At 47.0% G+C, this 25,454-nt stretch overlaps 1 protein-coding gene across 3 annotated transcripts; it reads left to right on the top strand.

Moving 5' to 3' along the window:
- Nucleotides 1-415: 415 nt before the first annotated feature.
- tcte1 (t-complex-associated-testis-expressed 1) lies at nt 416-24,207 on the top strand. Of its 3 annotated transcripts, none has more exons than XM_059982559.1 (4): nt 416-2,181; nt 14,620-14,853; nt 15,893-16,902; nt 23,829-24,204. In XM_059982559.1, exons 2-4 carry the CDS (start codon nt 14,694-14,696, stop codon nt 24,039-24,041), a joined length of 1,383 nt encoding a protein of 460 aa, XP_059838542.1. In that variant the 5' UTR covers nt 416-2,181; nt 14,620-14,693; the 3' UTR covers nt 24,042-24,204. The 3 variants fall into 3 exon arrangements, with proteins under 3 accessions (XP_059838542.1, XP_059838543.1, XP_059838544.1); XM_059982560.1 differs by lacking the exon at nt 416-2,181 and adding an exon at nt 14,108-14,539; XM_059982561.1 differs by lacking the exon at nt 416-2,181 and having other exon boundaries at nt 14,685-14,853; nt 23,829-24,207.
- The last annotated feature ends 1,247 nt before the right edge of the window (nt 24,208-25,454 follow it).

Raw genomic sequence — 25,454 nt, 5'->3', positions numbered from 1 at the left:
ACAACATTGAATGCATATTTAAAGGAGGATTTGAATCTCCATAGAATGGTCAATCCTAGAAAATGGAATTAGTATAGATAGGTACTGGGGTTGTCAGGGCTGGATTATTTAGGAGCAAGGCCATGTGTGATGGATAGCAAGAGTGGTTTGGCAGCAATGGACGGTAGGGGTGGTCCAGATTCAGCAGACTGAATTGTTGACTTTTGGAACTCAAGAGTTTCTTATGTAGCCCACCTGGCTTGCTGCTCACTTTTGTCTCTAGGGGAACCAGCTTTCAGCCCCGCCAAACAGGGTATTCAAGTTTGGGGGGATGCTGTGTAATGCACCCCAGTACAAACCCCCAATGCAAAATATCAGAAAGTACACAATATGCAATTAAATGATTACACTTTATATCTCTTACTTTGCTATGTGGTTAGTAGAGAAACAAAATTTAAAAGAAAAATGACGCCACTTTTATTAAATAGTTCATGCACAAAAATCGTTGGAGCTCATGCCTCAGGTATTCCTTCATAAACGACCTCCAGACCCTCAAATTCCCATATACACCATCCAGTGATCACCGAGCACTCTCCGCACTGGTCCTTCACTGTCCTTGACTGAAAACCCGTGGAAAAACCCGGCTCCCAGACACACAAGAAAGAATAACATTTCTCCCCATTGGTTACCCACCCATTATCAGTAGCTATAACCCAAACATCGTGGCTACAGAAAAACCATGACCTCAGCAGTAACCATTACAATTACATCCGCAAACAAATGAGGGTTGCTTCAATTGGCAATTGAATCCTTCATGATGGGATAAGAACGTCTAGGTGCCAACTATAGTACAAGAAGAATGAGATCCATTTTGCAAGGATGTGAATGTACAACGTACAGAACACTGCTTAAAGATTGGTACACTTCCCAGTAGCTCTGAGATGATTATTACAATTTTGTTTATCTGCTATTAGGTAAGGCATTATAAGTTTCCATGACATTGGAGTGCAAGGAAGATTTACATAGGTATATGGACAGAAAAGGAGTGGAGGGTTATGGGCTGAGTGTGGGTAGGTGGGACTAGGTGAGATTAAGGGTTCGGCACGGACTAGGAGGGCCAAGATGGCCTGTTTCCGTGCTGTGATTGTTATATGGTTATATGGAATGTTGCCATGACATGGGCCTGAATAGGATAGGATTGGAGTGACCTAATGGAGGTGTGTATAATTATGAAGGGTATAGATATGGTCAACGCACACAGTCATTTTTCCCAGGTAAAGGAAATCAAGAACTGGAGGGCATAGGTTTATATTGAGAATTAAAAAATTAAAAGGGACCTGAGCAGCAACTTCTTCATGGGTGGCAGGTATGAAATTAGTTGCAGGAGAAATGATTGATGTAGATACTATTACAATATTGAAACGACATTTAGACATGTACATTGATAGGAAAGGTTTCATCTCCAAACTTTAGAGGGATATGGGCCTAATGGGACTGGTTTAAGCAGTCGGCATGTACAAGATGGGACGAAGAGCCGATTTCCATGCTGTCACGACAGCTAAATCGACCAGTTTAAGTGAGAATATTGGCATGTACAGTTGGCCGAAGGATCTCTGTGACTCCATAAAACTCTTCTCGGGCTTCCAGCCGGGTGCAAGTATCAATTTTAACCAATGTTTCGATGGCAAATTCTGCCATCTTCACCAGGACGGCATCAATAAGTGCTGTGCAGTCGATCCTATGGCCACCACCGATTTCCCCGGGTAACCCACTTCCTGTGCTCCATGATATGGGTTTCCACCGTCCCGTCCGGCCGATATACACTGCTCCGCATTTTGTAAACCCAATCGTCCCGAGTCCCAGGTCATCTCCGACTCACAGAAACTGGGTTTTCAGCTCCTGTACGGGTTTGAAGATGGTATTAATCGGGACCAACACATTCACTCCGCCCGGCAGTCCCCACTTTGTTCTCAGGAAGCATGGGGCGTGCGCTACGGCTGGACAACAGGGGGTCGCCCTTCTGAAAGACAGCGTCAGACTGGGCGGAGTCCAAGCTGAGTATCGGTACCGTCGGCCAGTGGATGGGCAGCAAGCCCGGAAGGGCGGAGTCGCACCGATTTCAGCCAATGGCCGGGCGCGAACCGGCGGGGAAACCGTTGCCGTTGGTAACGCCAACAGGACTCAGCGACGTCCCCGGGAAAGGTGAGCGAGTCTGTATGGCCTCGGGGGCGAGGGGTTGGGGGGTACAGAAGGAGCATTTATAGAGAGCTCAGGGTAGGGGGGAGTTTAAAAGGGATTCGAGGGATAAGGTGTTTACACGGAGTGCTTGGTACCTGCTGCCAGAGGAAGTAGTGGAGCCAACATCACGGCTGATTTAAAGAAGCATATAGACAGACACTTGAATAGGCAAGGCATGGAAAGATACTATTAAACTGCTAAGAATGTTCAAAGGGTTTACAAAAACATGCTGCGAAGTTTCTTCAAGGTGTGTCGACATTGAAGAAGTTTTCTTTCTCTCGCGGACTGGAGTTCCACGGGGCAGCCCAGTCCATCACAAAGCCTGCCCCACCATTAAACACATTTACAAGGAATGCTGCCACAAGTATCCATCATCAAGGACCCCCCACCATGCTCTGTTCTCGCTACTGCCATTGGGCAGGAGGTACAGAAGCCTTAGGTTCCACCGCACCAGGTGCAGGAGCTGCTTACACCATCAAGGTTCTGGAACCGACATGGATAACTTCACTCACTAATTATTTTACAACCGACCGGCTCACTTTCAAGGGTTCAAAACATGTTCTCAGTGTCAGGGTACAGAAGTGTGTGAAATTTCCATTACCAGGGAAAGTTACCAGGGTTACTTGGGAAACTGAAAGGTCTGAAGGTAGGATGAGTCACCTGCAGCAGATGGACTCCACCGCAGGGTTTGAAAGAGGTGGCTGAAGAGATTGTAGAGGTGATGCACCATCAATAACTCTTGGAGACGTGAGGCGAGATGTAGGCTTTTATTGGCTGGAAGAAAGAACAAGCAGCAAATGACCACGACACCACATCCTGGAGACTGAGGTTGGGGCTGTGTCTCCAATCGCCTTTATACCGGGGTCAGTGGGAGGAGCCACAGGAGCAGTCGGGGGGGGGGGGGGGGGGGGGGCATGTCCAGGCAGGTATATGTAGTTCACCACAAAAGGCTTTCAAAAGATCTTTCAAGAATCATTGGATTCTGGCAAGGTTCCAGAGGAATGGAAAATTGCAAATGTCACTCCACTCTTCAAGAAGGGAGAGTGACAGAAGAAATGAAAGTTATAGGCTAGTTAGTCTGACTGCAGTGATTGAGAAGATGTTACAATCTATTGTTATGGATGTGGTTTCAAGGTACTTGGACGATATAATGTTGAGACTTTATAAAGAACTGGCGAAGCCTCTCTTAGATCTCGTGAGTATTTTTGGGTCCATTATTGATGAAGGGATGTGCTGACAAAGGAGGGGGTTCAAAGGTTTATGAAAATGATTCCAGGAATGAATGGCTTGTCATGTGAAGAGCCTTTAATGGCTTGGGGCCTCTCTAAAATTGGAATTCAGAAGAATGAGGGGTGACCGCATTGAAATCTATCAGATGTTGAAAGACCTCGATTGAGTGGATGTGGAAAGAATGTTTCCTATGGTAGGGAAGTCTGAGACCAGAGAACACAGCCTCAGAATACAGGGACGTCCTTTTAGTATGGAGATGAGGAATTTCTTTATTAAGAGAGTGGTGAATCTGTGGAATTCATTGCCAGAGGCTGCCATTGTGTATATTTACGATAGAGGTTGATAAATTCTTGATTAGTCAGGGCATGAATTGAATATGGGTAAAAGGCAGAAGATTGGGACTGATAGGGAAAATGGATCAGCCATGATCAAATGGCCTAATTCTGCTCCTATATCTTATGGTCTTAACTTGTCTTCTTTTGCATATTGTTTTTGTCGGTCTTTGTCTTTAGTTTTTTAATAAGTTCTATTGCAATTCTTTACTTTTCTATGAATGCTTGCAAGAAAATGAATCTCAAGTAATATACAGTGGTGTTAGAGAGTTTGTGAACCCTGTAGAATTTTATCTATTTCTGCATAAATATGACTTAAAATGATATCAGATCTTCCCATAAGCCCTAAAACCTGATACAGAGAACCCAAGTAAATAACACAAAAAACATTATACTTGTTCATTTATTAATTGAGAAAAATGATCAAATATTACATATATTTGTTAGAAAAAGTATGTGAACCTTTGCATTCAGTAACTGGTGTGAGCCCCTTGTACAGCAATAACTTCAACCAAACATTTCCGGTAACTGTTGATCAGCCCTGCACATCAGCTTAGATGGATTTTAGGCCATTCCTCCTTACAAAACTGCTTCAACTCTAGGATGTTAGTGGGCTTCCTTGCATGAACTACTTGCTTCAGGTCCTTCCACAACATTTCTATGAGATTAATGTCAGGACTTCAACTTGGCCATTCCAAAACACAAATTTTCTTCTTCTTAAGCCATTCTGGTATTGATTTACTCTTGTGTTTCGGATCATTCTTTCGTTGTATTATCCAGCTTCTATTAAGCTTCAGGTGATGGACTGCCACCCTGACATTCTCCTGTAAAATGTCTGGACACAATTTTGAACTCATTGTTCTCTCAATGGTTGTGAGCTGAGGCAGCAAAGCAGCTCCAATCCATGATGCTCCCTCCACCATGCTTCACCGTTGGGATGAAGCTTTGGTTTTGATGTGCTTTTCCATCCAAACACAGCAATGTGCATTTCTGCCAAAAAATACAACTTTTGTCTCATCTGCCCACAGAACGTTGTCCCAGAAGCATTGTAGAACATTCAGGTGGTCTTGTGTAAACTTGATGTGCAGCATTTTCTTTTGAAGAGTAGTGGTTTCCTCCATGGTGTCCTTCTATGGACACCAATTCTTGTTTATTGTTTTTCTTATAGCAGACACATGAACATAGACTTTGGCAGGTTCTAGAGGTTTCTGCAGGTCTTTTGATGTTACCCTTGGGTTCCTTTCACCTCTTTCAGCATTGCACACTGTGCTCTTGGTGTGATCTTTGCAACAATGTGATTATATGTAATTTTATTTCCCAGCTTTACCCAGAAGGACTCACTGGATGATTCTTCAGTAATTTCATCTTTGACCACTGCTGTGACATACCCCTCAATTAAAAATGCAACTCCCCGTTCGCTCTTCCCTTTGCCTTTATCCCACCTAAAGCAATTGTATCCCAGAACATTGGCTGCCAGTCTTGCCCCTCACTTAACCATATATCTGAAAAGGATGTAATATCCCAATCCTACATAGCTATCCAAACCCAAATTAATCCATTTTACCTTCAATCCTCTTGCACTGAAATAGATGGTAGTGGGGAAAGCACACGTGGTGGTGTTAAGAGGACACATGAATATGTAGGGATGGAGGAACAAAAAAGAATTTCTTTAATTTGGCAACATGTTTAACATAGACATTGTGGTCCAAAGGGACTCTCTCTTCCTGTGCTGTGCTATGTTCTTGTACTTAACATCCTGACTATCCATCTGTTCACCCTGCCCTGTCAAATGGTGTTGTGTACTGTTGTGATGTAGTCAATCTCCTCCCTACAGTCTCAACGGGCAGCTGGTACTTTACTGGTGGCAAAGTGGTTTTGTCAGAGGAGCAAAGTCTGGAGACTCCACTTCCAAGCCATTTAAATCCAAGCTGTTTCATACCTCTGGAATTTCAAACAAAGCTTTTCTCAGGAACAGCCATAAGAACCCATCAGGTTCATTTATGTTAAAGAAAGATGCGTGTTACACTCAGCCATTCTGGCCAATGTACTGTCTCCAGGTCCACAGTGACATTCACATTACATCAATAAAGGGAAAGAAAGCTTGTATCGGTTGGACATGGTTAAAACCCAAGGCTCCAGCATAGAGTACCGTGGGTGTGGACAAGAGGTTTCATTAAGATACACGTCTGCAGTGGGAGCATATCTTAACTAGTCTGACCAATTCTCAATATTGAAATACTTATCTGGTGACTTGGTATTTCAACTTGGATGGCCTAAAAGCTTTTAAGGATAGAAACTCTTCTCAATTTCTAACTTTTATATCAATATTATGAGTCAAGTAATGTGCATATGACGGTAAACTTGACAAGGGCAGTGATACCCACCACCCTCTGCAGAAGAAGTTGCCCCTCAGATTCCTTTTGAATCTGACTTCCAGCATCACAGGCAGAGAGTATCATATAAGCAGCATTCATGAGAAAAACAATCAAATTATACACAATTTTTACAAGACAGAACACAGAACTACAAAAAACAAGTCAATAGAAACATAGAAAACCTACAGCACAATACAGGCCCTTCAGCCCACGAGGCTGTGCCGAAAAAGTTCCTACCTTAGAAATTACCTAAGGTTACCCATAGCCTTCTATTTTTCTAAGCTCCATGTACCTATCCAGGAGTCTCTTAAAAGACCCTATTGTATCCGCCTCCACCACCATCGCCAGTAGCCCATTCCACATACTCACTACTCTCTGCGTTTATAAAAACAACAACTTACCCCTGACATCTCTGTACCTGCTTCCAAGTACCTTAAAGCTGTGCCCTCTCATGTTCGCCATTTCAGCTCTAGGAAAGAGCCTCTGACTATCCACACAATCAATACCTCTCATCATCTTATAGACCTCTATCAGATCACCTCTCATCCTCCGTCACTCCAAGGAGAAAAGGCTTAGTTCACTCAACCTATTCTCATAAGGCATGCTCCCCAATCCAGGCAACATCCTTGTAAATCTCCTCTACATCCTTTTTCTGGCTTCTACATCCTTCCAGTAGTGAGACGACCAGAGCTGGACACAGTACTCCAAGTGGGGTCTGACCAGGGTCCTATATATCTGCACCATTACCTCTCGGCTCCTAAACTCAATCCCATGGTTGATGAAGGCCAATGCACCATTTGCTTTCTTAACCACAGAGTCAACCTGCGCAGCAGCTTTGAGTGTCCAATGGACTCAGACCCCAAGATTCCTCTGATCCTCCGCACTACCAAGAGTCTTACCATTAATGCTGTAATCTGCCATCATATTTGACCTACCAAAATGAACCACCTCACATTTATCTGGGTTGAACTCCATCTGCCACTTCTCAGCCCAGTTCTACATCCTATCAATGTCCCACTGTAACCTCTGACAGCCCTCCACACTATCCACAACACCCCCACCCTTTGTGTCATCAGAAAATTTACTAACCCATCCCTCCACTTCCTCATCCAGGTCATTTATAAAAATCACGAAGAGTATGGGTCCCAGAACAGATCCCTGAGGCACACCACTCTTTGCCTTCTGCAGGAAAACCAGTTTTGGATCCACAAAGCAATGTCCCCTTGGATCCCATGCCTCCTTACTTTCTCAATAAGCCTTGCACGGGGTACCTTGTCAAATGCCTTGCTGAAATCCATATACACTACATCAACTGCTCTACCTTCATCAATGTGTTTAGTCACATCCTCAAAAAATTCAATCAGTCTCGTAAGGCTTGACTTGCCTTTGACAAAGCCATGCTGACTACTCCTAATCATATTATGCTTCTCCAAATGTTCATAAATCCTGCCTGTCAGGATCTTCTCCATCAACTTACCAACCACTGAAGTAAGACTCACTGGCCTATAATTTCCTGGGCTATCTCTACTCCATTTCTTGAATAAGGGAACAATATCCGCAACCCTCCAATCCTCTGGACCCTCTGCCGTCCTCATTGATATTGCAAAGATCATCACCAGAGACTCAGCAATCTCCTCCTTTGCTTCTCACCATAGCCTGGGGTACATCCTGTCCGGTCCCAGTGACTTATCCAACTTGATGCTTTCCAAAAGCTTCAGCACATCCTCTTCCTTAATATCTACAAGCTCAAGTTTTTCAGTCTGCTGCAAGTCATCCCTACAATTGCCAAGATCCTTTTCCATAGAGAATACTGAAGCAAAGTATTCATTAAATACCTCTGCTATCTCCTCCGGTTCCATACACACTTTTCCACTGTCACATTTGATTGGTCCTATTCTCTCACGTCTTATCCTCTTGCTCTTCACATATTTATAGAATGCCTTGGGGTTTTCCTTAATCCTGTCTGCCAAGGCCTTCTCATGGCCCCCTCTGGCTCTCCTAATTTTATTCTTAAGCTCCTTCCTGCTAGCCTTATAATCTTCTAGATCTCTATCATTACCTAGTTTTTTGAACATTTTTGTAAGCTTGTAGCGGTGTGCTACAAGCAGCGCTAAAATTACGACACGGAGTCGGTAACTGCAGTCGAAGGAAAAACTTTATTCGAAAACTTCAGCCTCACTTTTAAGCCTCTGTCAACCGGCCCCCCATGGCGAAGAGGCTCCAAAGCTCTGTGCTCGCAAACCCCCGTAGGCTATCTAATTGTGAGTCGGTTCGCATACGCTAGGAAATGAGCCGCCACATAACCCCCCCCCAGAACCGGCGATACACCCCCCAATGTCCACAGCCTGGGCCAGAACCTGCTTGGGAGGTCGGCCTCTGCGCCGAGGCGCCAGAAACTCGGCCGGTTGCGCCAGGTCCACATGGGCCGGCTTGAGGCGGTCCACCGTGAAAACCTCCTCCCTCCCCCCAACGTCCAGCACGAACGTGGACCCGTTGTTCCGGAGCACCGTAAACGGCCCCTCGTATGGCCGCTGCAGCGGCGGCCGATGCCCGCCCCTTCGTACAAACACAAACTTACAGTTCCGTAGGTCTTTGGGTACGCAGGTCGGGTGCCGCCCATGCTGTGAAGTGGGTATGGGGGCCAGGTTACCGAGCTTCTCGCGAAGTCTGCCCAGGACTGCTGCGGGAGCTTCCTCTTGCCCCCTTGGGGCTGGTAGGAACTCCCCGGGGACGGCCAGGGGCGCGCCGTATACCAACTCGGCCGACGAGGCGTGCAGGTCGTCCTTGGGCGCTGTGCGAATGCCGAGTAGGACCCAGGGAAGCTCGTCCGCCCAGTTGGCTCCTCGCAGGCGGGCCATGAGGGCCGACTTCAGGTGACGGTGGAAACGCTCCACTAGCCCGTTCGACTGTGGGTGGTAGGCAGTGGTGTGGTGCAGCTGAGTCCCCAAAAGGCTGGCCATAGCTGACCACAGGCTGGAGGTGAACTGGGCGCCTCTGTCGGAGGTGATGTGGGCTGGTACACCAAAGCGAGATATCCAGGTGGCGAGCAGGGCTCGGGCGCAAGATTCGGAGGTGGTGTCGGTGAGCGGGACCGCCTCTGGCCATCTTGTGAACCGGTCCACGATAGTCAGGAGGTAACGCGCTCCGCGCGACACTGGCAGGGGGCCCACGATATCCACATGAATGTGGTCGAAACGCCGGTGGGCGGGATGGAACTGCTGCGGTGGGGCTTTGGTGTGCCGCTGCACCTTGGCCGTCTGGCAGTGCATGCACGTTCTGGCCCATTCACTGACCTGTTTGCGGAGACCGTGCCAAACGAACCTGCTGGAAACCAGCCGGACAGTTGTCCGGATGGAGGGATGCGCCAAGTTATGAATGGAGTCGAAAACACGTCGCCGCCAGGCTGCGGGGACGACCGGACGGGGCCGGCCGGTGGCGACGTCACAGAGTAGGGTCCTCTCACCTGGGCCCACGGGGAAGTCCTGGAGCTGCAAACCAGAGACTGCAGTCCTGTAACTCGGAATCTCCTCATCTACCTGCTGTGCCTCTGCCAGTGCCTCAAAGTCTACCCCTTGGGAAAGGGCATGAACGGTAGGGCGAGAGAGCGCATCCGCCACGACATTGTCCTTACCCGAGACGTGCCGGACATCCGTTGTGTATTCAGAGATGTAGGACAGGTGGCGTTGCTGGCGGGATGACCAGGGGTCGGATGCTTTCGTAAACGCAAAGGTAAGCGGTTTGTGGTCCGTGAACGCGGTGAAGGGCCGGCCTTCTAGGAAGTACCTGAAATGCCGGATTGCCAGGTAGAGCGCCAACAGTTCCCGGTCGAAAGAACTGTACTTGAGCTCGGGTGGCCGCAGGTGTTTGCTGAAAAACGCCAGGGGTTGCCAGCGACCTGCGATGAGTTGCTCCAGCACCCCACCGACTGCCGTGTTTGATGCGTCCACTGTGAGGGCGGTAGGGGTGTCCATTCTGGGATGTACTAGCATTGCGGCGTCAGCCAAAGCTTCCTTCGTTTGAACGAAAGCGGCGGCGGACTCCTCGTCCCAGGTAATGTTCTTGCTCGGACCCGACATCAGGGCGAACAGGGGGCGCATGATCCGGGCAGCTGAAGGGAGGAAGCGGCGGTAGAAATTGACCATACCTACGAATTCCTGAAGGCCTTTGATCGTGGTGGGTCGGGGGAAGTGGCGGACCGCATCTACCTTAGCGGGCAGAGGGGTCGCCCCGTCTTTAGTAATCCTGTGGCCCAGGAAGTCAATGGTATCAAGTCCGAACTGGCATTTGGCAGGGTTGATTGTAAGACCGTACTCACTCAGTCGGGCGCAGAGTTGACGGAGGTGGGACAGATGCTCCTGACGACTGCTGCTGGCTATGAGGATGTCATCCAAATAGATGAACGCGAAGTCCAGGTCCCGTCCCACCGCGTCCATTAACCGCTGGAACGTCTGTGCGGCATTCTTCAGGCCGAACGGCATGCGGAGGAACTCGAAGAGGCCAAACGGGGTGATGAGAGCCGTTTTGGGGACGTCGTCAGGATGCATCGGGATTTGATGGTACCCTCGGACAAGGTCGACCTTGGAGAAGATCCGGGCGCTGTGCAGGTTTGCCGCAAAGTCCTGAATGTGCGGCACAGGGTAGCGGTCCGGTGTGGTAGCCTCGTTCAGCCTGCGGTAGTCGCCGCACGGTCTCCAGCCCCTCGTCGCTTTGGGCACCATGTGCAGGGGGGAGGCCCATGGGCTGTCGGACCGCCGGATGATCCCCAATTCCTCCATTCTCTGGAACTCCTCCTTCGCCAGTCGGAGCTTGTCCGGGGGAAGCCGCCGAGCACGGGCATGGAGGGGTGGTCCCTGTGTCGGGATGTGGTGCTGTACGCCGTGCCTGGGCATGGCTGCTGTGAACTGCGGTGCCAGAACCGATGGGAACTCCGCCAGGACCCTGGTGAAATCGTTGTCGGACAGCGTGATGGAGCCGAGGTGAGGGGCTGGCAACTGGGCCGTGCCCAGGGAGAACGTCTGAAAGGTCTCGGCGTGTACCAGTCTCTTCCTGGGCAGGTCAACCAGCAGGCTGTGAGCTCGCAAAAAATCCGCACCCAGAAGCGGTTGGGCTACGGCGGCCAGTGTGAAGTCCCACGTGAACTGGCTGGGGCCGAACTGTAGCTGCACCTGACGGGTGCCATAGGTCCTTACTGTGCTGCCATTCACGGCCCTCAGGGGGGGACCCGGTGCCCTGCTGCGGGTGTCGTAACTCGTCGGAGGTAAAACGCTGACCTCAGCCCCAGTATCGACCAAAAAGCGGCGTCCCGACCTGCTATCCCACACATACAGGAGGCTATCCCGATGGCCAGCCGCCGTAGCCATCAGCGGCGGCTGGCCCTGGCGTTTCCCGGGAACTTGCAGGGCGGGCGGCAACGGCAGGCTTCTGCGCCCCACCGCTGGTGGTAGAAGCACCAGTGTTCATTGGGCCGGGGGTTAGTGGGCTCTGCGGCCGGGCCTGGACTGGTTTGCTGCCGGGAGCGTGGCTGGGAGATCCGTGCGATGGACGCCCCGCTCACCTTTTTGGCGTTCCACAGCAAGTCCGCCCGGGCTGCCACCTTCCGGGGGTCACTGAAATCCGCGTCGGACAGCAGCAGGCGTATGTCCTCGGGCAGCTGCTCCAGGAATGCCTGCTCAAACATGAGGCAGGGTGTGTGTCCGTCGGCTAGAGACAACATCTCATTCATTAAAGCCGATGGAGGTCTGTCGCCCAAGCCATCCAGGTGCAGTAAACGGGCAGCCCGCTCGCGCCGTGAGAGTCCGAAAGTCCTGAGGAGCAGGGCTTTGAATTCCGTGTACTTGCCGTCTGCCGGGGGCGACTGTACGAACTCCGCGACCTGGGCAGCTGTGTCCTGGCCGAGGGAGCTCACCACGTAGTAGTAGCGGGTGTCTTCTGAGGTGATCCGGCGAACGTGGAATTGGGCTTCGGCTTGCTGGAACCATAGGTCCGGGCGCTGTGTCCAGAAACCCGGCAGTTTCAACGAAACCGCATGAACAGAGGCGGCGTCGGTCATTTCTGGTCCAAAAATCGTTTGGACCGTCGGGGTCACCAATTGTAGCGGTGTGCTACAAGCAGCGCTAAAATTACGACACGGAGTCGGTAACTGCAGTCGAAGGAAAAACTTTATTCGAAAACTTCAGCCTCACTTTTAAGCCTCTGTCAACCGGCCCCCCATGGCGAAGAGGCTCCAAAGCTCTGTGCTCGCAAACCCCCGTAGGCTATCTAATTGTGAGTCGGTTCGCATACGCTAGGAAATGAGCCGCCACAAGCTCTTCTTTTCTTCTTGATTAGATTTACAACAGTCTTTGTACACCATGGTTCCTGTACTTTGCCTCATTGGAATGTACCTATGCAGAACCCCACGCAAATATCCCCTGAACATTTGCCACATTTTTTCCGTACGTTTCCCTGAGCATTTCACTTTCCAATTTATGCTTCCAAGTTCTTGCCTGATAGCCACATATTTCCTTTTACTCCAATTAAACACTTCCCTAAGTTGTCTGTTACTATCCCTCTCCAATGCTATGGTAAAGGAGATAGAATTGTGATTACTATCTCCAAAATGCTCTCTCACTGAGATCTGACCAGGTATTGTTAAACTGTAGTGATTGGGGTTTTGCCAGTTGGTTCAAGAACTGAATGGCTGAAAAGAACTTCAGCCTTACTTTTACTCTGACATTTCATCTTTTTTCTCCAGTCCGATGAAGGGGCTCAGCCCAAAACGTCGACTGTTTACTTTTTTCCAGAGATGCTGCCTGGCTTGCTGAGTTCCTCCAACATTTTGTGTGTTGGCTGAAGAAAGTTAACTGTTCTTGAACCTGATGGGGTAGAATTTCAGGTCTGACTCCCAGTTATTGTTTGACAGAACAAATATGATAGATCATGTTTGATGTGCTAAGTAGCTCAAGTACTAAGACCTCAAGGTACCTGTGCTCAAGGTATCTGGTGCCTGGTTTCATTGTAGGTAGAAAACATGGCTCATTTATCCAAGAAAGGACAGGATAAGCCAAATCACTGCAAGCCGGAGAAGTCAGAGAGCTATTGGAAGATGTTCTGAGAAGCAGGATTCATCTACACTCGGAAAGGCTGCAATTGATCTGGGATAGGCAACATGGATTGTTGGTGGGAGATCCTGTCTGACTAATTTAATTGATTTTCTTTGGAGAGTTAAGTAAATCTGCAGCAGTTATGTTTAACATGGATTTCAGTCAAGCCTTTGACAACGGCACACATGAAAGTTTAGTCCAGATGATTACAACCAGTGGGATCCAATGCAAGATGGCAAACTGGACCCAAAATTGGCTTGGTAATGGGAGGCAGAGGATCATGGTGGAGGGCTACTTTTGTGATTGGAAGCATGTGATTAGTGGTGTACCATAGGGATTGATGCTGGGACTGCTCTTGTATGTTAAAGATTTAGCTGTGAATGTTGGAGGCATGATTGCTAGGTTTCATGATGACAGGAAAGTGGTAATTGTGTTGACAATGAGGGAGGGTGTTTTAGACCATAGTGTGGTATTAATCATTAGGGAAGCCAGCCAGGGCAATGGCAGATGAAATTTAATCCTGATCAATATGAGGATGCATTTTGGGAGGTGTACAAAGGGGAGAGCATACACAATGATTGGAAGGGTCCTGTGAAGTGTTAAGAACACAGGGAACACAAAGTACACTGCAGATGCGGTGGTCAAATCAAGACATACAAAAAAGCTGGATGAACTCAGCAGGTCAGGCAGCATCCGTTGACTGCTCCTTTCAACGGATGCTGCCTGACCTGCTGAGTTCATCCAGCTTTTTTGTACATCTTGATAAGAACACAGGGACCTTGGTGTACATGAACAAAGATGCCTCTAGGTGGCAGCACCAGTACAAATGGTGATGAAAGCCTTCTGGCTACAGGCAAGCATCTCCCCACCACTCTTTCAACCCACGTGAAGAATCTTGACCCAAAGCAACTTTCCATTTCCTCCACAGATGCTGCCTGATCCACTGTGTTCCTCTAACCACTTTGCTCTATTTAACTGATTGTCAAATGCATCTTCATGTAGTGAAACACATCAAGGCATTTCATAGAATATGGAGATTATCGAGTGAAATGACTGGTGTTGTTGCAGGAATGGGTTTAAGGTGCATCTACAATGGGGGTAGAAAGGACAAAAGGGTCAGGAAGGAAATGCTATGGTTAAGCGCAGCAATGAAGTCTCAGGTGTCAATGGTGAAAAGATTTCACTTGCAATAAATAATTATCTGCACTTGGATGGAGAAAGTGGGGGAGATACAAGGAAGGAGAAGTCCACAGAGGGATCTGGAACAAACCAACATGTTGCTTTAACCCAAGATCCAGCACAGGTTAGGATTGACAGGTGCTTGGGGTTGGGGTGGACATACTTTGCTCTGTGTTCTCTCTGACTATACTGAATCCTCTCCAGATTGCTCCTCCCACAATCCAGGGCTCCTTGTAAGCACAACAGCATAGGCAAGCCCTAAAGTCACAACTGCAACAATGAACACCAACCCTTGGGTCACCAAGTACTCGGGGCCGAATCCAGCAGTCGACCCCAGGAGGATGAGGAGGATCATCGCTGAGGATGCTGAGTGGGCGCTGGCCACAGTCCAGCGGCTCAGCGACCTCTGCATTGAGCACATCGTGCAGAACTTTGCCGGTAGGTGAATGTAGAGATATCATTTCGGTGAGGTGCTGGCCAGACCGATTTCAACCTCAGCCTCACTTTCCTGCATGAACCCAGACCCCTCAACTCATCTACAGTGCAAACTGTTGCCAGTCTCCCCATTGAACGTGTTCCATGACTCCACTTGCACAGCTGCCTGGGGCTGAGAATTCCAAGAATCGGCAGCGCCGAGTCGTAGTTATACAGCATGGAAACTGGCCCTTCAGCCAAATTCATCCACACCACAGAGCTCATCCTATCTGCTCATGTTTGGCCGATATGTCAAAACCGTTTCCTGTCCACTTACTTGTCTAAATGTCTTCTTAAATGGTGTAAACTTTCTCTGGTAGCTCAGTCTATATATATGGACCACCCTGTGTGTTATCCCTCAGGTTCCTATTAAATCTTTCCCCTCTCTCCAGGTCCTTACCATTCACTCTGAAAGTCCTACCTTGATTTGACATTCCAAAATGCAACACTTCACACTTGTTTAAACTCCATTGGTTATTATTCAGCTGAACAAATTTGATATTATTCTTCACTACCTAAACATTAGTTTAGTGTCATCTGAAAACATTCTCATCCAAAATATTGATATAGATGGCAAACAGTAATGGCCCCACCATTTGATCCCTGGAAAACATCACTTGGTCATGGGTTTCCAGACCAATAAACTGCTTTCCACCATTACCCTCTGCTTCCTACCACTGCTTGGGATGGAATGGGGTGAGTGATGGTGTGAAGTATGTGAGGGCAATATTGCATGAGAGTGTGTGGATGATATTGTGTGAGAGGGTGGTACTTATGTAATGGTGTGTATGTGTGAGACAGCAAGAGGCAGTGCTTGAGGCACAGTGAGGTTTTGGGAGGGTGGAGGTGGTGAGTGTGGAAGGGATTGAAGGAGGTGTGTTGTGTGTGAGGTGCTGAGCTGTGGTTGAACGTGTGCAGGGCTCTGGCTGGAGAGCAGCTAGTGCTTTGTCTCTGTTCTGATTCTGTGCTTGTGTTCACTGGCTTCTCCTTACTAACACCCCAGTGCACCCACTGCTGAATGAGCTCCCGGAGAAGAACAGGCGCAAGGTGCTGGCCAAGATCTCCACTAACATTCCCCTGCAGGTGACAGCCAACCTGGTTAGTGACGAGGGCTACTGGCGTCGATGCTGTCTGGAGTGCTGGCAAGTGTGTGACACCTCCCAGTATGGAGGGAGCTGGAAGCGGATGTTCTTCGAGCGGCTACTGAAGAATATCATCGAATACTTTGTCCCTGACACCACCGAGTTGAAGGTGGTGCTGGAGCTAATCCCACTCTGCAGGAACTATGTGAAGAGATTGGACATTGGCCAGCTCCTGCCCCCTGTTAAGCAGACCCCGGAGAAGTTGGATGATGAGGCATCAGACACTGGGAGTGAAAGTGATGGCCCCTCAATGGACCACTTTGACTTCAGTATTCTGCTGAACAAGCTACCGTTTCTGGAAGAGCTATCTGTAACCTATGGGGTGAAGGACTGTGGCATGAACTTTGAATGGAATATCTTCCAGTTCACTTACCAAGACTGCTTCTCCTTGGCAAAGGCCATCCACTCTTGCAAAAGCCTGAAGGTGCTCAGGCTGCCTCGCAACAGGATCGATGATGAACGGTTACGAGTGATTATCAAGTATATTCTGAACCACCCGTCACTGATAGAACTGGACTTGTCCCACAATGTGATCAGTGACAGTGGCTCCAAGGCCTTGGCCAAGCTCCTGCTCAAGTCCAAGCTGGAGACAGTTAACTTGTGCGACAACCAAATTGCAGACTTTGGAGCCAAGGCCATCTCCTACAAGGTCCGCCGCTTCTCCACTCTCCGATCCCTCAACCTGCGTCTCAACCAAATTGGGGATGAAGGTGGAGAAGCCATAGCGCGTGCCTTGCTGAAGTCCTCGGTGGAAGACATCAACTTGGCCAGCAACGAGCTGACGGAGCATGTGGCTGTGGTTATCTCTGAGGTCCTGATGAGGAATCAAACCCTCAAGTTCATCAACCTGTCCTGCAATAACATTGGCCCGGTAAGTATAGTAGGGACGAGAGTGAGCCATGTGTCTGAGATGACATATAAGCCCTCCTGTGACAAAGCCCACCCTCCTGGATTATCGCCCAAGGGAGTAGCGGCTAGTAACCAGGCCCTTCTAACTGCAGTGAGAAGGTGTGGGAGAGCTACTGCATCCTTCTAGTGAAGATACTTTCATGTTGCTGTTGGAGAGGGTTTTCCAGGATTTGGACCCAGTGATATATTGCCAGGTCAGGATGCTGCCCATCTTGAAGGACCCTGCCAGGAAAGGCGAGTGGGACCTGCTTCCAACACCTTCAATTTCTAATCTTCTGGTGGATGAGGTTATGGCATTGGAGGGGCTGCCTTCACCGAGTGTAACAAGGCTTCTTGTTGACTAAGGGCAGTGGAAGTACGAGCAGGTGAAAGTATTCCCTCAATATCACAGGTGTTTACTCTGTGGTCTGCCACAAGAACAATAAATTTTACTTCACATCAGTAATAATAAATGATTTCGATACTGAAACAGGAGGCTGGACAATTAAAACTGAGATACGTAGAAACAGCTCTCCAAGAGGAGTGAATCTCTGGAATTCACTGCCCCCTGAGAATGGTTGAGGCCAGTTTATTAGATATAGTTAAGGTGGAGATAGATAAATATTTGAAAGATCAAGGAACTGAGAGTAACTGGTTTGTTGTTGTCATGTGTACTAAGAATGGTGGGGTGGCTTACTCCTGCTCCTATTTTCTGATATTCTTGAGCTCAAGTGAGAGAATATAATAACAAGATAAGGCAGAGAGGTATTTCACAGGAATAGTCCTGCATCCCAACAAGTCCCTGCTGAGCAAGTTGCCCATCTGACCTAGTTGCATTCGCCTGCATTTAGTTCATATCCCTGTAAACTAGGGGTTCCTAACCTGGGGTCCACAGACCCCTTAGTTAATGGTAGGGGGTTCATGGCATAAAGAAGTTTGAAAACCCTGATCTAAACCTTTACTGTCCATGTACTTGTTTAATTGATTTATTAGCATCTATCATATCTGACAAAGTGTTAAATTTGTGCAATTCTTCACGGTGTGAGCTGTACAAAGAAATGTGGGGCAGTTTTAAAAGTGGAAAAGCCACTGCACTGGGGCAGTTCCACTCTCTAGACTTCGGAAGTACAGTTCCAGTAGTAACAGCAGTCATCACAACTTGTCTAAGTGTCCTTTAAATGTTGTAAATTGTATCTGCCTCTACCAGGTCCATACACCCAACACCCAGTGTGAAAAGTTTGCCTCTCAGATTCCTATTAAGTCTCCTGCCCCCTTCAACTTTATGCCCTCTAGTTTAGACTCCCCTACCCTGGTATAAAGAGTAACTATTCACCCTATCTATGCCCGTTATGATTTTACAAAGCTTCTACACTTCACAAAAAGCAGTCCTAGCCTATCTAGTTTCTCCTTACAACTTAAGCTCTCCAGTCCCAGTAACATCTTTGTGAAACTTTTCTGCACCTTTTCGAGCTTAATGGTATCCTTGCTACAGTGGGCGATGAGAACTGCACACTGTGTACTCCATGAGCAGTCTCAGTGACATCCTGCACGGCTGTAACATGGTCACAAGTGCCATGTTCTCTCTTTAGAACCTTGTCCCTTTTCACACCCATCTTCACCATCCTCTCCAGAAACAACAAGTCTCGTTGGCAGAGTGATGAGGGTTGGATCTGAGCAGAGCGGAGGCTATTTAAAAACAAGTCTCGTTGGGAGTGAATATTATTGGAGCCAAGGAAAAGAAACTAGGTTCAAGTGGGGCGGGTATCGTGGGTGTGGGTCAGGATTGGAGTGGTTAGGCATTGTCTCAACAGGCTTCAGCATGAAAAGGCGGAGGCTCTAAGTTAGTTTCTGGTAAGGTTTTTTCTTTCTTTGTCTATTAGTCAATTGTTAATGCAGTGAGAATGGATTCCAGTTTAGTGCTATGTTGTCCATGTGAGATGTGGGAATTCTAGGAGACCTGCAACTCCTCAGGGAACATGTTAAGGAACTGGAGCTGCAGCTCGATGACCTTCGGCTCATACAGGGAGAATGAGGAGGTGATAGATAGGCACTGCAGGGAGGCAGGTGGCAGGTGGCATGTCTCTGGGTGACTGTCAGGAGAGGGAAAGGAAATGGGCAGCCAGGGCAGAGAACCCCTGTGGCCATTCCCCTCGATAGTAAGTATACCGCTTTGGATACTGTTGGGGTTGAGCTTCCAGGAGAAGCTGCAGTGACCAGGTCTTTGAGACGGATTCTGGCTCTGCGGCTCAGAAGTGGAGAGGGGAGGAGAGGAGTGCAGGAGATAGGGGATTCCATAGTTAGAGGAGCAGACAGGTGATTCTGTGGACATAAAAGCCACCTGGATGGTATGTTGCCTCCCACGTGCCAAGGTCAAGGATGTCTCAGATCAGGTCCATGGCATTCTAAGTTGGGTGGGTGAACAGCTGGAACTCATGATACATATGGTACAAACAACAGGGAGGAAAAGGGACAAGGTTCTAAAGAGAGAATATAGGGAGTTAGGTAGAAAATGGAAAAACAGGATCTCAAGGACTGCTCCAGTGAGGGTAAGAGTAGGATGATTTGGCAACTGAATGTATGGCTGAGGAAATGGCGCAGGGGGTAGAGTTTCAGATTTTTGTATCTTTGGAATCTTTTCTGGGGAAGGGATGACCTGTACTACAAGGACAGGTTATACCTGAACTCAGGGGGGACCAATATCCTTGTGGTAGAGCTGATGGGATGGGTTTAAACTAATTTGGCAGGGGGGATGGGAACTGAAGGGGCAGTTGTTATACAAGTGGATGCAGTGTGTAATGAGACTGTGAGGAAAGACAGACAGGTGATGGGGCAAAATTGCAGCCAGTGTGTGCTGTTGAAGTGTATCATGGGGGCAAAATAAAAAATGGTGATGAATACATGATTGATGGTGTTATGTTTGAATGCACACCATATACAGAACAAGGTAGATAATCTTTTAGTTCAGTTAGAGATTGACTGGTGTGATGTAGATATCATTGAGTTGTGGCTGAAATTAGATCATAGTTGGGAGTTTAATGTCCAAGGATATACAAGAGTGGCTTTGTTGATTTAGAAAAAAATTAAATCAAATCCTTGGAAAGAGGTGACATAGGATTAGAAGGGTAGAGTTAAGAATCTGGAAAGGTAAAAAAAAAAGCCCGTGGTAGCTGTATGTGGTCCTCCAAACAGTAGGCAGGATGTGGGGTACAAATTACAACAGGAGGTATAACAGGCATTTTAAAAGGGGAATGTCACAATAGTCATGGGGGACTTCAATATGCAGGTAGATTGGGGAAACCATGTGCTGAATCCTAAGAGGGAATTTGTACAATATTTACAAGATGGCTTTTTAGAGAACCTTGTGGTTGAGCCCACGAAGGAAAAGGCAATTCTGGATTGTGTGTTGTGTAATGAACCAGATTTGATTAGGAAGCTTAAGGTAAAGGAACTCTTAGGAGACAGTGATCATAATATAATAGAATTCACCCTGCAGTTTGAGAGGGAGATGTATCAGTATTACAGGGGAGTAAAGGGAGATACAAAGGTATGAGAGAGGAGCTGGCCAAACCATGATTGGAAGGGGAAAGTGGCAGGGATGATGGCAAAACAACAACGGCTGGATTTTCTGGGAGCAATTCCTAAAGGGAAGATGACACAAGTATGGTAGACAAGTGCAGTTAAAGACTGCATAAAAGCAAAAGATACTATATGTAATATAGCAAAAATTAGTAGGAAGTTAGAAGATTGGAAGGCTTTAAAATCCAACAGAATTCAATTAAAAAGCAATAAGGAGAGGAAAGATGAAATATGAAGGTCAGCTAGCCGGTAATATAAAAGAGGATACCAGAGATATTTTCAGATATATATTAAGAGTAAAAGAGAGGCAAGAGTGGATATTGGACTGCTAGAGAGGTAGCAATGGGGGACAAAATGGCAGACAGATTTAAGTATTCACAGTGGAATTCACAGCAGTATGCCAGAAGCTCAAGGGTGTCAGGGGGCAAAAGTGAGTGCAGTTGCTATTACTAAGGAGAGGGAGCTTAGGAAAATGAAAGGTCCAAAGGTCTAAGTCACCTGGACCGAATGGTTCTGAAAGAAGTAGCTTAAGACCTGTGGAAGCATCTCTAGTGATCTTTTAAGAAGACTAGAAATGTTCAAATTTCACTCTACTGTTTAGAAGTATGGGAGGCAAAAGAAAGGAGAGTCTAGGCCAGTTAGCCTGATTTTAGTGCTTGGGAAGATGTTGGAGTCCATTATTAAGATGAGGTTTCAGGATACTTGGAGGCACATAAGTTGGGCAAAGTCATCATGGTTTCTTTAATGGGAATTCTTACTTGACAATTCTGTTGGAATTATTTGAGAACAGAACAGGCAAGATAGACAAAGGAGAGTTAAAAGATGTTTAATTGGATTTTCAGAAGATTTTGACAAGATGTTGCACATGAGGTTGCTTGACAAAGGAAGAGCCCAAGGTATTACAGGAAAGATACTAACATGGATAAAGATTAGCTGGCTGGCTGACTGACAGGAAGAAAGGTGGAAATAAAGGGGGCCTTTTCTGTTGGCTGCTGGTAACTAGTGGTGCTTTGCAGGGGTTGGTGTTGGGACTGCTTCTTCTCATATTATAGGTCTCTGATTTGGATGATGCAATTGATGGATTTATTGCCAAGTTTGTGGATGGTACAGAGATAGGTGGAGGGGCAGGCGCTGTTGATGAAGCAGGGAGTTTGCAGAAGCTCTTAGTTTAGGAGAATGGGCAAAAAAGTGACAGATGGAATATAGTGTAGGGAAGTTTATGGTCATGAACTTTGGTAGAAGTAATAAAGATAATAAAAATTATGAGGGGGATAGATAGAGTTGATGTGGATAGGCTTTTTCCATTGAGAGTAGGGGAGATTCAAACAAGAGGGCATGAGTTGAGAGTTAGGGGGCAAAAGTTTAAGGGTAACACGAGTGGGAATTTCTTTACTCAGAGAGTGGTAGCTATGTGGAACGATCTTCCAATAGAAGTGGTAGAGGCAGGTTCGATATTGTCATCTAAAGTAAAATTGGATAGGTATATGGACAGGAAAGGAATGGAAGGTTATGGGCTGAGTGCAGGTCAGTGGGCCTAGGTGAGAGGTCAGCACGGACTAGAAGGGCCGAGATAGCCTGTTTCCATGCTGTAATTGTTATATGGTTATGTAGGCTATTTTCTAAATGGAAAAAATTAAAAATCAGAGGTGCAAATGGACTTAGGAGTCCTCGTGCTGGATTCCATAAAGGTTGAATTTGTGGTAAGGACGGCAAATTCGATGCTATCATTTATTTCAAGAGAATTGGAATATAAAAACAAGGAGGCTTTATTAGGCATTGGTCAGACTGCTCTTGGAGTATCGTGGACAGTTTTGGGCCCCTTTTCTAAGAATACATGAGCTGGCATTAGAGAGCCCAGAGAAGGTTCACAAGAACGATTCCAGGAATGAAATGGTTAACTTGTGAGGAGCTCCAGGCCTGTACAACTGGAGTTCAGAATAATGGGAATCTCTGAATCCCATCGAGTATTGAAAGTCCTAGATAGAGTCAATGTGGAGAGGATGTTTCCTAGAGTGGGTGAGTCTAGGATCAGAGGGCACAGCCTCAGAATAGAGGCGAGTCTATTTAGAACAGAAATGAAGAGGAACTTCTTCAGCTAGAAATCTGAGAATCTGAAATGGATCTGTGGAATTCATTTCCAGAGGCAGCTGTGGAGGCCGAGTCATTTCAATATATTTAAAACAGAGGTTAATAGTTTCTTGATTAGTCAGGGCATCAAAGATTATGGGGAAAAGATGGAAGAATGAGGTTGAGAGAGATAATAAATCAGCCATGATAGAATGGCAGCGCATACTCGATGGGCAGAATGGCCTAATTCTGCTCCTGCTTTTTACTGTCCCATGGCCTATTTCTATTGCCTCTTTCAGAGAAAAGTGTACTTATACCACAGAGTCTCTCTGCTCAACGTTCCCCAGGGCCCTGCCATTTAGTGTGCTATTTCTGTCCCAGCTTAACTTCCCAAAAGCATTGCTTTATACTGGTCTGAGTTAAATTCATCTGCCATTCCTTTGCCCACTTCCCTAGTTGATCTAGATCCTATTGTAACTTCAGACAATCATCTTCTCTGTCCACCACACCACCAATTTTGATGTTATCTGCAAGCTTTGTTATTTATATTTTTGTATATTTATATATTTACATTTATATCATATACATCAATGTATATGATATAGCATGGATCCTTATGATACACCATTGATCACAGGCCTCCAATCTGGAAAACAACACTTCACTACCAAAAGCCAATTTTGGCTCCATCTGGCCAACTCATCCTGGATCCCATTTGATCCAACCTTGCAGACCAGTCTACCATGCGGAATCTCATCAAGCCTTACTGATGGCTAAGTAGACAACATCTACCACCCTGCCCTCATCAGTCCTCTTGCGATCAAATAAAACTGGGGCGTGTGGGAATTTTTTCTCATGAAGAGTAGTGAACCACTGGAATTTTCTATTCCAACAGTTGTGGTGGATGGATCACTGGGGGATTCAAAGAGGGGGTTTTTCAAAGATCAGGGTTTGGCCAGATCGGCTATAACTATATTGGGCCAAGTGGCATATTCTTGCTCCCATCTCCTTGTTATTATGGTAGGCAGTTTCAGGATAGCAGATTCACTTTCCTGGAAATTTTAGGTGATCCTGATAGGAATTTACTTTTACAGACACCATTAATAATCCTGGGTCCAGCTGTATTTGACTTCTTCAGTTTAACCCCTTAGGTACAGTAGTGGGATTAAAACATGCAACTCCATATCATTAGCTGAGGCCATGTGTGTAGTTTGACCATATGCTGCTGTACCCTTCTTCCATGAGTTTTCCTTTTTTTCTGACCAGGAGGGTGGGAAGCAGTTGCTGGAGGGTCTGGCTATGAACAAGACCCTCCTGGAGTGTGACCTGCGACTGACAGACATTGGCCAAGAGAATGAGTTCGCCATCAACCAAATCCTGCACAACAACCGGGAGCGGATCCGGAATGTTATCTGCCACCCGGCCAAGGACAGTGGGAACACACAGATAATGTCTGGTCATGACTTGGCATCCAGCTGAAGCCTCTGGGCCTCCCTCTGCTTCAATCCTGTCCCACCTCACCCAGGGACTGAAATCTGTGGGACTATTTTATACTGTGTGGATAAATAAACATATTGTTGGACGGTGGTTGGGCCTTGCACTTATTTGTCCCCAAGGTGTGAACCAAGACACTCCCTCTCACTCAAGAATCTGAGAGCTGGGGACACAGTCTCGTTATGGGGATTTGGCCATTTGGGGCAGAGATGAGGAGAGGAAAGTAAATGTTTCTATCTCCTGACCATGGAGGGCTGTGGATTCTCAGTCATTGAGTCATACAGTGTGGATAAAGACCCTTCAGCCCATTTTGTCCAAGCTGTGCAATATACTCACCTCAATTGATCCCTTTTGCCTGTGTTTGGCCCAAGTTCCTCTCAAACTTCCCCCATCAATGTATCAATGAGGCAGTGTTGCATCTGCCTCCAATCACTTCTTGTGGCAGCTCATTCCACTTACAAAGTCAAGGTTGAGTTTATTGTCACAAGCACAAGTATGCACAGGTCTAATGATACCCGCCTTCTTGTGCCTCACAGGTACCTTTTAAAATTTTCCCTTAAACTTGTTCAAAGTAATTTTTATTTAAATCGAAGTATATATGTCACCATGTACAACCTTGAGATTCTTTTATTTTTTGCAGGCCCACTCAGTAAATCCAAGAGCCTTAGTAATGACTCAAGATGAGAAAGTGAGCCATAGTTTGTGGGAACAGTTCAGTGATGCTGAGTGAAATCATTACCACTAATTCAAGAGCCTGGTGATTGAGGGCTAATAACTGAACCTGAATCTGGTAACGTGAGTCCTGAGCTGTTGTACTCTCTTCCTGATGGCAGCAGCAAGAAGAGAGCATGACCTGGTGGTAGAGGGCCCTGACAATGGATGCTTCTTTCCTGAAAAAGTACTCCATGCGGATCTGCCCAATGGAGGGGAGGGCTTTCCCATGATGGACTGGGCTGTATCAACTACATTTTGTAGGATTTTCTGTTCAATGGCATTGGTATTTCCAACAATGCAACCAGTCAATATGCTCTCTACCACACATCTATAGAGGTTTGTCAAATTGTTAGACATCATGTCGAATCTTAACAAACTTATAAGGAAGGAGAGAGGCTGCCATGCTTTCTTCATAATTGCACTGTCATGCTAGGCCCAGGACAGGTCCTCTGAAATGATAACTCCAAGGAATTTAAAGTTGCAGATCTCTCCACCCCAGGTCCTATGATGAGGACTGACTCATGGGCCTCTGTTTTCCTCCTCCTGAAGTCAATAATCAGCCCCTTGGTCTCATTGATGTTGAGTGAGAGGTTGTTGTTCTGGCACCACTTGGCCAGATTTTCAATTTCCCTTCTACGTACTGAATCATCACCACCTTTGATTCAGGAAACAACAGTGGTGTCG

This window comes from Hypanus sabinus, chromosome 10, assembly GCF_030144855.1.
Source record: "Hypanus sabinus isolate sHypSab1 chromosome 10, sHypSab1.hap1, whole genome shotgun sequence".
Classification (NCBI taxonomy): Eukaryota; Metazoa; Chordata; class Chondrichthyes; order Myliobatiformes; family Dasyatidae; genus Hypanus; species Hypanus sabinus.
The sequence above is the reverse complement of the archived record's forward strand: the minus strand, read 5'-3'. Positions and strand labels throughout refer to the sequence as shown.